Source organism: Cryptotermes secundus, unplaced genomic scaffold (assembly GCF_002891405.2).
Source record: "Cryptotermes secundus unplaced genomic scaffold, Csec_1.0 scaffold695, whole genome shotgun sequence".
Classification (NCBI taxonomy): Eukaryota; Metazoa; Arthropoda; class Insecta; order Blattodea; family Kalotermitidae; genus Cryptotermes; species Cryptotermes secundus.
Window position 1 is genome coordinate 174,516 of NW_019720714.1, and position 15,169 is coordinate 189,684.

The 15,169-nt window shown below is 36.8% G+C and overlaps 1 protein-coding gene across 5 annotated transcripts in view; it reads left to right on the forward strand.

Moving 5' to 3' along the window:
- Positions 1–574: 574 nt before the first annotated feature.
- The window catches only part of LOC111872024 (putative Dol-P-Glc:Glc(2)Man(9)GlcNAc(2)-PP-Dol alpha-1,2-glucosyltransferase), a 17,588-nt gene continuing 2,993 nt past the window's right edge, over positions 575–15,169 (forward strand). Inside the window, exons 1-5 of one of the 5 annotated variants that reach the window (XM_023865506.2) lie at positions 575–1,032; positions 5,545–5,733; positions 5,918–6,086; positions 7,997–8,145; positions 9,652–10,561. In XM_023865506.2, coding sequence (XP_023721274.1) covers positions 823–1,032; positions 5,545–5,733; positions 5,918–6,086; positions 7,997–8,145; positions 9,652–10,389 — 1,455 coding nt within the window. In that variant the 5' untranslated portion in view covers positions 575–822 and the 3' untranslated portion in view covers positions 10,390–10,561. Of the gene's footprint in view, positions 1,033–1,308; positions 1,404–5,544; positions 5,734–5,917; positions 6,087–7,996; positions 8,146–9,651; positions 10,562–15,169 lie in introns of those variants that run through there. The other 4 variants (XM_023865532.2, XM_023865524.2, XM_023865540.2 and 1 more) reach the window with 4 other exon arrangements.

A 15,169-nucleotide genomic window follows, 5' to 3' on the forward strand; every position in this document is an offset into this window, starting at 1 on the left:
TAAAACCACGGAGTTTGTTTGTTTGTAAACGTCTTTTGGGAGTCGGAATAGCACAGTCAGCATAGCGACGGGCTACGGGATGAGGGCCCAAGTTCGATTCTAGCAATGCAAGATTTTTGTATTCTCCACAGCCTCCAGAACAATTCTGGGGCCTACCCAGACTCATATCCAGTGGATACCGGGAACTCTTTCCCCGGGGGTGAAGTGGTCGGAACGTGAAACTGACCACTTCATCTATTGACGAAGTCAAGAAAGGTGGGAATGTACATCCGCACACCCATATGTCTTCATGAAATAGTGGCTAACTAATTAAGCACAAGGACAACTTTACCTTTTTTTATACACATCTTTCAGTCGTCAAAGTGCAGGTAATGAAATGTATGAGTTTGATAGTAGTTCAGCTTTTTAGTGACTGAGATGTTGTCGTTGGATGCTTTCATCATACGCCAAACAATTTTGTAGTAGTTCGTCAGAAGCTGTAAACAGATGGCAGCATACGAGTAAGAATTCCGTGACGTTACGGCGGCTACGTTGTCAACTACTACCTTCGGAGCGACTGGAGCGATATTTTGATCTATGCACATGATGGGTCCACGTGGAAGGGGGCAAGACCAGTTAAGACCGCCGAAACGAAATCGCGGAACCACGGAGAGAATCGAAGATGGAGAAAGATGATGTGTGTGCTGTTTGTGTGGGTTGCTAACCACGTGGAGTAGGTTATTGGATATGAGGCATATGCGAAGAGCATGAAAGTATCTTTGTAATATTTCAGTTTTGTGATATTCGTAATATTTAATGGGTACAAGTCGTTCGTGATAATAGATGATAATAGAGTTGTCTCCCGCCATGAAAGGAAATCTGCCCACCTTTTTAAATGCTTCACATGCCGCACCGGCTGCAGTATATATGTTACTTGCGTTATCGACGTTATGCATTTTCAATATGATATACGCAGTGCAACCGTTGCCATTTCTTGATGAAATATTTCACATTCCACAGGCTGAGAAATATTGTAGGGGTCTGTTCAGAGAAGTAAGTATTACCATTTTTAATTCTGCAGTATATGTTGATAGCAAGTTGGTGTGAAGTAAGATATTAAGATCATTCTCAGTAGCTTACTTGTTTAAATAACCAACGAACTGTTTGATAGTGAAACACCTGACGTTTTCAGTAATTAAACAGGCTGTTTGACGCGTGGAGTCATGGAATATTCTCAATACAGAAACTGTACTTGGGGAGACTAAAAAATTCCAATACTTGACCAATCTGCAATAACTGAACGTACCTACCTTGAAAGTAAACAGAAAGAATGAAGCTAACTCAAAATTGTATACAGGCAGCAGCTTTATGTTAGTATTTCAGGGTCTTATTCCTGAATTCGCTTGCAGCCCAAAAATATGAAAGTAAGCTTACAATTCTGTACAGGTGGCGATCATATGTTAGTATTTTATGGTGTTATTCCTAAAGTCGTTCACAGCCAATAAGAATGGACATGGCCTTGGAACTATGGATAGCAGAAATTCAGGATAATCGGAACAGGCATAATTCAGCATTGTTAAAAAAATACTCTGCTGTAATTCAGTTTAATAAGTGTTCAGACTTGGCTCCTTCAGTTTAGATGCCCATTCAGACTTGTTTGATCATAGAGTGTCACATTGTGCCAAACACTTTTGGAGTTATTCTTCTGTGCTACACCATCAAAAAGTAGTTCTTGTCTCCTATGTATGTTTATGTATCATGTTTTCATGTAACACCATAAGTTGAAATATAGCAGAGGGAACTGCTCATTGAGGTACTGCATTATGTATCTACTGAAATATATGAGTGCCCTATCATGCTATGTGCTCAGAGGAATATCGAAACAGAAAAAAAAAATGTGAAAAAATCTTCGGCTATTAGGCATGTCAGTCAGTTAAAAATTACCAACATTTCAGGGACCATTTATATCCCCATCATCAGGGCCTTATGTGACATAAGTGGATGTGTTGGCAGGAATCGTATGCTATCTAGATTGGGCAAGGCATGCTTTGCAATAAGAAACATGAAATTGTATAGCAATATTGAAACACTAAGGATGATTTACCACGCATACCTTCATTCAGTTGTGAGATATGGGATAGCATTTTGGGGAAACTTGTGGGAGGCTAAGAAGATTTTTCTTTTACAAAAGAAGGCCATCAGGATAATGATGGGAATGCAACCCAGAGAATCATGTAGAACAGTTTTTAAAAAATTAAAAATTCTGACATTGGCCTCTCAATGTATTTTATCTTTAATGATACTAATGATAAACAATTTGGGGTTTTATACTTTTAATCACACAATTCATGGTAAATCAACAAGACAAGTTAGAAACATACATGTTCCTCAGTCACATCTAACAAAGAGGCAAAAAGGGGTCTATTGTGTGAGTGTAAAAGTTTTTAATAGTTTACATGACTTTTTAATTGAGTTAGAACATAATAAAAAACAGTTTATTGGGAAAGTAAAGGATTTATTGCTTCAAAACCCTTCTTATACTGTTGAGGAATTCTTGCTTTTCTGTCAAGACCTACAGCTAAGGAAAAGAGTTATCTGATAGTGCACACTTCACTAAATACTATGTCCCTGGCTGTGGTTATATATACCGTATTTACGCATGTATAGGCTGCGTGCGTGTATAGGCCACAGCACAATTTTCAGACAGAAATTATAGAAAAAATAATTTTCTTGGAATATTATTTCAGGAGCATTACACCCTGTATTACTAATTATGAATATAATTTTTCTTAAATGAAGTGTGATTTCGAATATTTCAAATATAAGCCACACCCCAGTTTTCCTCTTGAATTTTTGGCAAAAAATGTGCGGCCTATACATGCGTAAATACGGTACTTGCTGCAATTTGTATTGCCTTTTAACTATTGTATGTTAAATATTAATGAAATGAAATGAAATTGAAAATGAAATGTTTTTGACAAGTATGGATTATATATGCTAGTGATTTTATTTGTGAATGTATATAATGACCAAAGCTTTGTTTCCTTGTTGACATGCTTTATATTCGGTGCTGGTGGCACATTTATGAATATTTTGAAACGCAAATTTATATGTATGTATGTATATATATGTAGAAGATGGAGATGGGTGGAATATTTTTAAGTACTAGCACATGGACTGCCCTGTACCATTTGCAAAATTTTCATTCTCTTCCACACTGTTGTACTGGATGTTCAACAGATGGCAGCATATTATGAAATGAACCATGTTCACCCAACTAAACACATGACAGTCCAGGATTGTGGAAAAAAATTACCTCAGGAATAAGATCTTGAATTATTGACACAAAGTCAAGAAATAATCACACCCCCATCAAAGAATTTTTTTTTTTGTGAACTGAAATACAACTAAACTAAGATCCCAGCAGAACACAAATTTCCAAGTGTCACACACTTGAGAATTTCAGTGCACAAGGAAATTACTCAGGCAGTTGTGTCAAAACTTCAGGTGAAGTTTTTTGCTGCAGTAAACCTATGGAGTATGATTCTATGACAAAAAAATTAACTGGTAATAGGAACTGTACAGATATCTGAAGCAAGAAGTGAGATGCAGACAGTTGTGTGTCATTGAATTTTTTGTGGGTTATTTAACAGTGCTGTCTGTAGCTAGACCTTGTAATGTTGAATGATAGGGTGGTAGATGAGTGATAAATTGTAAAAGATTTGGAAGGAAGTTTGTTGTGTTCTGATCAAGGTACAATCTTGGATTTTGCCTGGAAGGACCAAGGAGGTGATGTTTTCTCTGCAGTATGACCCAAAGTTATATAAAGAGGAGAGCCCAAGAGTTGGAGGACCTAAATACTGAACCACTGTCTAGCAATGCCCATCTCCACAGTGCTTCTGTGATTACACTATTCTGGCTTTCAGGTGTCATGTCACATATATAATATGTGTTTATATGGTATTGTAATGGCATTCTGTTCTGGCTTCACTCTTTTGGCTCTCAGGAGTTAAGGCTGGGGATACACAGACACATGAGCAGACAGACAGCAGAGTGGTCTCATAAATCACCTTCTGTTTTTACATAATAAGGAAAGTAGGCTAGAAAGTTAGGTGGGTCCCTGTCACCACGGCATGGTGCGTCCTCAGGTTGTGGATGGAGGAGACGGCCCCCAGTTTTGGAGGGAAGCTATGAATATATTGAATAAGCAGTCGGGGACAGCTGACAAGGGGTGGCCCTCCAGCTTGGGGGTTGAGCGTGGTGCTAACAACTCCTCACTGTAAAAAATCAGTATGTTATGAAAATTAATACAAAGCCTCGGACCTGGACTGATTCCTTGGATAAACGACCTAAGCTAATGAAAATGACGAGGTATGCGTATAGGATATTGATGAGAAAGCCAGAAGGAAAGAGACCACAGGGAAGACCAAGGCGTAGGTGGGTGGACAATATTAGAATGGATCTTAGAGAGATAGGATGGGATGGTATGGATTGGATAGATCTGGCTCAGGATAGGGACCAGTGGAGGGCTCTTGTGAACATGGTGATGAACCTTCAGGTTCCATAAAATGCTGGGAAATTCTTAAGTAGCTGCAGAATTTGCGGCTCCTGAAGAAGGGCTCGGCTCCATGAGTAAATAAGTAAGTAAGTAAGGCTAGAAAGTAGTCTTATGATACTACCTTGCTGTCTGTGTGTCTGTATCCTCCCTATATGGTTGCTAGGCTTGGTAAACATGTTCCTGTGGCAACAAGTACAACAATAGAAGAATTGTTGGGCAGGTCATTTTCTATGTGGTCCATGTCACATAAAGGGAAAGTAGATTATTCCTTTTTCCCAGAACTTCTTGTTGTGTTTTAAGTTTATATATCATCTGTCTTATAGAGTGAAGAAATTGGTTTGTACTGGAATGGTTAGCTTTGTAATTTATAAGAAGGCTGTTGGATATAAAGTAATACTTTGTAATATCGCTGAGGGTTTATAGCATAAAAGCATAGGATGTGGGTCACTTTTATGGTCAGAATTCAAAATAAATTAACCAGGATTAAAAATTCGTGATCATAGTTGAAGAGGTGAAGAGATAAAAGCTGAACTATGATATGTATACAGTGGCCGTCTTGTAGTGCACTCAATTTCACCTGAACTTCTCCTGCCTTCTTCTCCCAAAACTGGATCTGTAATGATGCAGAAAGAAGTCTGTGTATTCACAGTCCATCCATAATGAAAAAATTGTTTATCCACCGTTTAACACTTAACACACAATTATTGTTTTTGGACATTGTCCATCACCCTTTTTTTTTTTTAAACACAACGTTTCTGTGACTGAATTCTATCTCCATCCTTAGGTAGAAGCCTGCAGAGTTGGGTCCAGGCAAAAGAGCTAGTGCCTATCTCTGGACCAAAGGCGTTTCTGTATTGGATAAAAGTGAACTGCAAGATGTAGATTTTATAAAATGAATATTCCAGCATCAATGTCCGTAATTAATTGATTTGTAAATCTGTGTAATTAAATATAAGTTTTGGTAAATTCCTACATTTAATTGATTTTTTTTATGTGACATGATACAGTGGGATCCAAAAATCACAACTTTACCTGGTCTGTATCTGCTCTCAGTGGGTGTTCTGATGCCGTTGTCCACCGTGTTGAGAATAGACGTGTGTGGAACATATGCTTTACGTATGACAAATGTGTTTGCATGTTTTGCAAACTTCTATATTATACATAACATACAGAAGAGGCTGTATCCTGAAAGAAGGGTTAGTATATTATATATGCAGCAGAATCATTTTTTTTTCTTTTTTTTTTTTTTTTTTTTCNTCCAGAAATACAACAGATTTCCATAACAAATGCTTAATAAGCTGGAATAATTTACAGTAGACTGCAATACTTTAACTTCTGAATATAGGATTTCAATATGAATGATCTGTTTTGTTTGGGCAGGATTTGGACTCGTCACTGCAAGATCTGCTCTCAGCTGTGAACCTAACTATATTTCCAGTTCTGTATTTCTTCACATTCCTGTATTATACCGATGTTATTGCAACAGGTCTCATACTCCTCACATATCTACTGCAGCTAGACGGCCGCACGCTACTTGCGCCTCTAACAGGTATGACATGAGATCAGCATGTTGTGTGGGAGAAAGGGAAAGTTTTCTCTGTAATAAATTAAGCATCATGACATGAAGATGTGTGGGGAGTGGAGGTATTGCTCAGTCATGCTTGACCTTGGCACTAGAAGGAGGTAAATGGTCAGCTTCATGACCAAGCTGTTTCCCCCTCCCCCAGAGAATGAGCCCCCAGTACCCATTGGATATGAGACTGAATGGGCCCCAGAGCCAGTCTGGATGAAGAGAATACATGATAAAAAGAAGAAATGTATGTAGAATTGTACTTGAGAACAAGAAAAAAAAATATAATCATTATCCCGTCATTAATTTACCACAGTTTCATTTTAGTACAGCAGACATTTTGGTTACTCAGCGAAGACAATGCCTTTCCACGGTGCATGATCACTGAATGGGTTGGTGTCATACTTGGCCAGCTGCAATGATATGAAGCTAGACTGACATTGTAAAGTGAACGTTACTGGGATGCTTGTAGGATCGGCATTACATATCTCTGTTTTATCTGGATGAAACCCTTTCACTTCATGACAGACCAGACACCAACTTTTAGCCAACTCTCCTAATTTTGAAAGAATGAAAGTGTGCTTATGAGGTAACCATGCTGTCTTTGTGTCTGTATGTATTTGCCACCCCCCACCCCCAAATAAACTTTTGAACAGCTGGACCAATCTTTATGAAACTGTCTGTCTCAAATTTATTACAGTTTTCTTTTTATAGGAATAGTTACATTATGTTTATTCAGCAAGAACCACGGAAACATTGCTACTTAAACCATCAAGCTAAAAGACCAGTTTGAAGACCTGACACGGATTGGAGGGTATGATTAAAATTAATTTCAAAGAAACTGATAACAAGGTGTGAATAGGTCCAGGATTGGATCCAGTGGTAGCTTTTCTTATCAAAAATACTCGGGTTAAACCCTGTGCCATGAAGGCTGTTCGTTAATGTGTTGAAAGGGCAGAAGAATGTTAAAAATTATCCTTCAAAATTTTAGAACTGTATTTAATTGTATTATAAATTTGGATGAAAGGGAAAACAGTTTTTTTTAACTCCTGTCATGCTGTGTGTTCATGTCTTCCCTGGAAATGTTTCACCTGGTTGGCTGGATTTCGTGAAACTTGGTAGGAATTCCAGGCTACTGAAAGTGACCCCTGGTACATATGAATATGTACTTCGAGCATTGTATGATGAATGGTAATTAGTATTGCTTCCACTACAGGATCTCATTGGCTACCACACTGGAATCATTGAAAGTAGAGGTATAGACAATATTGTGTTGGACTGACAATTTTCATGACTAAAATGAGTTGTGTGAAAATAAACGTTTCTTAATTGGGTCACACAAGCAGTATGTATCAAGTAGAGTTTTTTTTTTATTTTGTGGTGGAAATAACTATAATTAAATGTGAAGGAAATAAACCATAGAATGTATAATCTTAAGTTTATTCTCTTAACCCTTTGTGTGTATTATTGAACTGTTTTGTTGCATGACATGTGAACCTTTAATATAAAATGATGAAAAATGCTTAGCACTGGTGGTTACTGTCTATTCTGAGTGAAATTGTTTTGTGGTTTTAATCACACTATTCATGTAAATTCCACATCCATGTTTTAAAAGTAGGCCATGGCCCTACCTCTCTTCCTTTTTTTTTGCTCAGTACTAATAGTAATTTTCCCATCACTTTTTATCTTTCATGACCTCAAATGTTGAAGTTACTTAACTAAGTTTAGAACTAGTCACACAGCATTTTACTGTTCACATATATGGAAAAACTCTAGAATTGAAAGGGTTTAAGTTTACTGTCTGCAGTTTTATTTGTGCATTATGATGGGTGAAGCCTATCATAAATAAATAAACGTAACAACAGTAATAATATGTATGATTTTTTCAGCCTTCATTGCAGTTGTTGTGCGGCAGACAAATATTGTGTGGGTGGCTTTCATTGCTTTTCTTTCAATATCACACGTGTTGAAATTACACGTTATCCAATGTAATAGCAGATTGTCACCCAAGGTTGTGAGGTCGGCAAAGTATCTCCAGGTAGGTATTTCAAGTATGTATTTTCTGTGGTGAAATTACTATTCTTTAATGGTGTTAGAACTATTAAATTATTTTTTTAATTGTTACCTTGAGGTGAAGCACAGTACAGCTTTTATGTGGAAGAATTGCAATTTGAATCAAGGCCAGCGCATGTTGTCATCTTTCACAGATCTATAACAGTGGTTACATTTTTTCTTCCATTGAATTCTTTGTCATTAAAAATATTTCATCCTCTTATTGTATAATGGCATATGGAAATGTTTAAGTGTGAATGTATAATCTTACAGTGTTTCTGGCATCATGTCCCATATTTATTATAAAGTGTAACATTATGCATCTCGTGAACCATCATTTCAGGGAATTATAAGAATCTATCTTTATTAAATATATTCGAATATCATTTGTACTCATAGTATTTGTCATTAGTCTGCCATCAATGCTTGGGGTCACTTCAGTTAAGAAGAATAGAAAGGCAGTAGTCAGTATAGAGTGTTCACATGGGATGCCTCTTATATCCTCTATATATCAAGACTTGTGGTGGCGTAGTTGGTTGATTCACTGTGGGTTTTTTTTTTTTTTTTTTTTTGGCCAGTGAGAGAATGGATACACCCAGAATTCATCAAGCTCATTTTGCCTTCAGATAAGATTGCTTCATTTGAATCATCCTAAAAATGAGATCCTATTCAGTATCTTTTTTAATTCTTAGAATTTCAGCTATTATGATAAGGAGACATTGTAACTAACACCAGAACCTTATTTACTTATTTTTGTCTTCATTCTGACTGATGTCACTGTCTCAGCTGACCAAGGCCATAAACATGTGAATGGGATGATTTAACATTTTAACAGTTTATCTCAGAGGTGAACACACCTTTTTATATTACAAAAACAAAAACATTATTCCAACATGTAAACACTGGCCAGTGTCGGAATACTAGCAAATGAATACAGGTGAATGTGAAAAAGGTCAAATACCTGATGATGGCTTAATGAGCCAAAACATGTTGTAAGAAACGAATGAATGTATGGTGTGTCTATACTTCCTGTTGTGGTGACAGAATAAAATAAAGAAATGAGAATTACATGTTGACAGCCTGATCACATGGATAAGACATGACATATATATGTCCTTTCAGGGTATTAGTGACCCTCTTGAGAAGTGTTTATAAATAATTCAGATCAGGAAAGCATAATGGAGGTCTGTATAGAGCAGGGGAAAGAATTAAATAAATAAAAATATGAAAATAAATGAATGAATGGAAATTAGTGATGTAACTTCAATAAGGTGGGTCTAAGTAAATATTTGTGCTGCAAAATGACATAACGCAAGGCTGATCAAGGTTAAAAGTACTAAATTTAATTGGTGAATTATTTGGATGCCTCAAAAGAATACTCACTAAATGGGTAACGTGAATTTCTGTTTCACAGAGACCTGCTGATGGGAAGTACTAGATTATGTAATGATGAGTTGGTAGATGGATAGCCTTCCCCCCTTTTTTTTTACAGGTTTTGTTGGATACTCTCCTTCGAACATGGAATCGTGGGTTCACATCTAGAGCACAGCTGGCTAATAACATCTTGTACAGTTCTGCAGGCTTCATAGTGGTTGGTTTGTGTTTTCTGGGCTTTGTGTTATGGAATGGCGGCCTTGTGGTTGGTGACCGATCTGCTCACCAGGCTGTGTTCAACATACCACAGATCTTCTACTTTTCTCTGTTTCTTGTCATCTTTTCTTCACCATACATAGTTGGGTGTGTGAAACAAGTTCTAGTAAGTGTTATCAAGCACTGGAAGCTTGTTTTAGTGTTAATGATAGGATGCATTATCATTATTCATTTCAGTACATATGTGCATCCATATTTGTTAGCTGATAACAGACATTACACATTTTATGTTTGGAAAAGACTGTATGAGAGTCACTTCCTTATGAAGTACTTGCTAATTCCTGTTTACATATTTAGTGCATTTTCTGTAAATCAGCTTATAAAAGAAACTGACATGACTTTCCAGATAGGATACTTCACTTTCATTAGTTTGTGCCTTGTGCCTCAGAAGTTGTTGGAATTTCGCTACTTTATTGTTCCATTCTTAATGCTGCGCTTACACATTTGTCTAAAGGCTTGGTGGCAATTAATAGCAGAATTCATACTGTTTTTTTGTATAAATGCAAGTACTGTTTATCTCTTCATGACAAGAACATTTTATTGGTCAGATTCTGAGGAAGTTCAAAGGTTTTTGTGGTAACATTCTTGCATAACGAGGGTAGATTTTCTTATGAGTACTTTAGTTTTTGAGTTAAATATTTTTTATGTCAGTCTATTGAATGTGTTTAATCTTTTTTAGCCATGTTGTATTTTAGCATCCTGTTGCACTGATTCATATCCATAATGTGTATATATTAACTGTCTTTTAGTGCATACAGTTTCACTTGTCACTTCACACTACATGTTTTGGCATCATTCTGCCATCCTCAGGTGTATCATTCACAGTAAACCATTGCACTGCCTGCCATCAAGTGTCCATTTATAAAATGATATAAAATGTGTGTGTCATTGTTCGATAATAAAATTTATATATTAAAACCTGTTAAGATCTATCGTCTTACATGTCGTATATCAAACTCGTGTGTAATGCCATTCATCCGCTATGGGAGTCGTTCTTCTTATGTTTTGTAACGTCAGAAACTACCGCCATGTCCCTCAACTAGACCCCCCTTCATTCATTTTCCCCCTCTCCACCTGCCCTACGCTTGCGCCCTTCATCCTTTCACCAGGGACTAGGAGGCTCGTCTGAACACTGCAAGGGGATTCTGCTGCACGCCGTGGAAGAGTCTGGTGCTTGTCTCGTCCCAAAATTATTTCTTGAACTTTTTGGTTTCTAAATTAACGGCGGAGTTGGTGGACGCTTTTACGTTGTGCCGTCCTCATCTGGGACAGTTTGTATTTTTATTTCACTCAACCAATTATATTATTATATTTATTTGGTGTGTGTATTGTTTAAAATATTTTCCTACCCCAAACCACTTTTCGGTCATGGGCATTGGTACGTTTCAGTTTTAATTGTATATATACTGTGTCTTATGATGTGTCTTATGTGGCTGCGTGCGTTACCAAGTTTTAATATATAAATTTATTATTGAATAATGACGAACACACATTTTATATCATTTTATAAATGGACACTTGATGGCAGGCAGTGCAATGGTTTAACATGATTAATACACCTGAGGATGGCAGAATGATGCCGAAACATGTAGTGTGAAGTGACAAGTGAAATTGTATGCACTAAAAGACTGTTAATTTTTCAGCCAAATGAGTGAAAAGAAGTGGATATGAATGTTACTTATTAACACTTCTACAGCAAACAATTATCTCTTTTATCACCAAAACAATTGCTTAAATTTCTTCAGTGCCCTTGGGTCCACAGGACAGGAGAGAATAGTTGAATGCAGTGTGCTTGGCTACCATGGAATACAAAATGGAGAGAATATTCAGACTGAATATCTCAATAATGCCATATAAGGATATGACATACAAAATGAAATAACATTCAGTACTGACTGACAACCATGTTAGATTCTGGATGTTTGTAGAAGTTACCTACTAACTCTGTGAATATGACCATTGACACAATAAATGAAAGAGATCATTTTCAAACAAACACAAACATGTGTTTATTTATATATGCATAGATTTTATGCTACATGTTTTTACCTATATGTAGATCATCAGGCATTCGTATATGAACTCTAAATCAAGTTATGTTAAATATTAAAATTAGTTTTCTAAATATGGATCAGTATTGTGCAACTGGTGTAAATGTTGCTAATATCTTAATAAAATGTACACACTTTTTATCATGTGTTGGAACATAATGTAAAATAGCTAAGTTAATTAATGAATTACAAAATCTTTATAACATTTATAAAAATACTGGTATCACAGGTTTATATCATTTTCATTAGTTAAAAAGTTCAAAGTTCATGGCACTCTTCCAGATGGGGTGTTAAATTATGCAGTAATTTAGATAATCGTCCTGTGGTTTAATTGTACTTAATACTGCCAGCTGGTTCTTTGTGGTGCCTCAGAGGTGCTGTATAAGACATGCTGAAGTATTGAAGGGGCTATAGTAGAGTGAATTTACCGACTACACAACACGTTTTTATTATCACATTATCACTACATGTGATAATGTCACCACAGATAACGAAATCCACTGTGACCTTAAATAATTTATTAAGAATTAAATCTAATTTATTCATAAAAATATCAAAATTTCCTGATGGTGATCTATATATAGTAATTATGCATATTTTTCTTGCATTCAGATGAATCATGATGGCACAGATTTCAATATCTCTATCCTGACAATATTTAGTAAGATCAATATTAGTAAACTTGAACTTTTCTTGAACAAATATGCAAACACCTCCTTTTGCAAATAATGATCTACAATAATCAGCCCCTAAACTGTAATTATTAATTGAAGTTTGTTTTAGCTCTAAGTGGTTCATATGGTGTTCTGTAAAACATAGTAAATGAGGAAAATTTAAGTATAATTGGCTTAGGAGCTCATCTGCTTTCCCTATCAGTCCTCTTATGTTTTGATGATAAACAGTTAGAGGTACTATTCCTTTAACATGATGAAATGGATTATTTTGAGATTTAGTATTACTACTCTTAATATGTGGCACATTATTACTGTAACTATTGTTACATATTGTTTCCGTTAACTTACTTAAGTTGTCAGTAATTTTATCTACCCCATCAGTATTTACATCATTCGGGTTTACATTGTTGTAATTTACATTTACCATAAAAAATCACAGTTTCTAGAGGATGGAAGTTTTTTTAGTCAGGTTGATTTATGAGTTGTTGAGTTCTCTTGAGTGTCATAGATTTGACCTATTTGTTTTTCATAATCCACCTTTTGTAATTCGACTCTTCCCTTCCAAGCATTCTCCACACAATCAAAAACTGTCTTGCATAAAGAGTCATTACTTGTTACATTGTTTCCATGCTCGTAACGGAAAGCAGTTATCCCCGGATTAAAACAGTCAATTGTGGGTACCATTTAATCTTACTCTTCCAATATCATTAGAACCACAGGAAAGAATGATAAAGTCAGTAGATAATAAGTTATCTATCTCCTTTGTAGTTTGTTCCAAAATAGTCTTAGTTTCTGCACCAGGTTTAATAAAACCACTTACTTGGAATTGGTCATTCAGATAAAGTTTCATATTTTCGGAATATCCTCTTAAGTGGCTATCTCCTATCAACAATACTTTGTGTTTTGTGAAAATTGGAGTACTAGTTTTATTATCTAACANGTTAATTTTCCCTTTTATTCCCTTAATGTTTTGATGAAATATCTTTTATTTATATCATTCTTATTATTGATTACTTAGTTCTTCAAATACAATGTGATTTTGTCTATTTGAAATTACTTCTACCATAAAAAATCCTTGCTTCTGTTGATGGTGGCTTTATTTTGCCTACTTGAGGCCCTACCTACTTGTGTCCTACCATCTGATATTCTAGCAGAACCTCTTGGTCTGCAACGTGAGATATAACTTCTTCGTTGTCTGATGTGTGCAGACACCAGGACTTTCCTAGGTCTCATTGATACTTTTGTTATGACTCTTGGTTTTGCCAACATCACACTTGCTTGATTTTAGAGAATCTTCATTGTTACAAAGTCCGATAGGATTTACAGTTTTGCTATGTATATACAGGTTAAGATCATCCAGATTGTCATCTTTCCATTGAATTTGTATAGGAGCAGTTTTCATCTTATTTAAAAGCTGTTCAATTGACTTGGCCAACTCTAAGGAGACTAGCTCTTTACCACTATAATTTAAATGTTGACCATGACTAGTGAAATGTTTCCTTTATAATTCCACTTCTAAGAACTCAATATTTGTGTGTAGTTTGACTATTTTCTTTAGTTGCCTATTAAATTTAGCTACTTCATTACTGACACAAGATGAAAGCAAAAGATCAAGTCTAAGTAGTGAGTTTATTAGAACAGTATTTACCTTGAAGAAAGCAGTCTTCTGGGATGTGGAGTTAACCGACGTTTTAGAGGAATGTATCGCCTCTATCTTCAGGGTAGAAGGAAATATAAGAAGAGACCGTGAGAACCAGTACAAGCAGACTGGTGTTGGAAATAAACACAGCTATGTGAGAGCAGAGAAGGGGGGGGGGAAGTCCACATGGGAAATCAGNTGGGATACTGTATACACCCGGTGTCCTTAGTCCCAGGCTATCTTTGACCAGCCGGAGGAAACTGGATAATTTGTTTGGAGGCAGACCCACTTATTTGATGTTGTGCTGGGACAGCACTCTGCTGATGCGGTTGAATATAGTCCCGACATAGGGAAGGAAGGCAACTGAGCCCAGTTTATCTTCAGGCAGGCTGATGTTGGGCCGACAGTTGAGAACACTGTGTATCTGCTGGTTGTTGTATCCGTTCTTCCTGAATACATCCCCCGGGAGCACCAACTCCACATGTAGGCTGTCTTGATCACAAAGAGCTCTAGCCCTGTGCACCAATGTGGAAAGTGCTGTTTGCTTGTTGGGAGGGTGGTGGTGGTGGGACGCAGTGTTAAGGTAGATGTTTGTATGGGTGGATTTGCGGTACACTCTATGGCCCAGAGAACCGTCGGGTCTCCTGTAAATATCTATATCCAGGAAGGGGAGGTGGCCCTCAGTTTCAGTCTTCATTGGGAACTGAATGCAGTGGTTGGTACTGTTCAGGTGGTTGAGGAAGTCCTTCAGCTTGTCCGGCCCATGTGGCCAGATGACGAAGGTGTCGTCCATGTAGTGAAACCAGCAGCGGGGCTTGTGTGGGGCAAAGTCAAGTGCCCCCTCCTTGAAGTCCTCCATATATAGGTTAGAGATGACCGTAGAAAGTGGCGAGCCCATCGCCACACCATCGGTTTGTTCATAGAACTGGCCATTGAAGTTGAAGCATGAGGTTGTCAGGACATGGCAGAAGAGTCTCAAGATGTCTTCTTCGAACT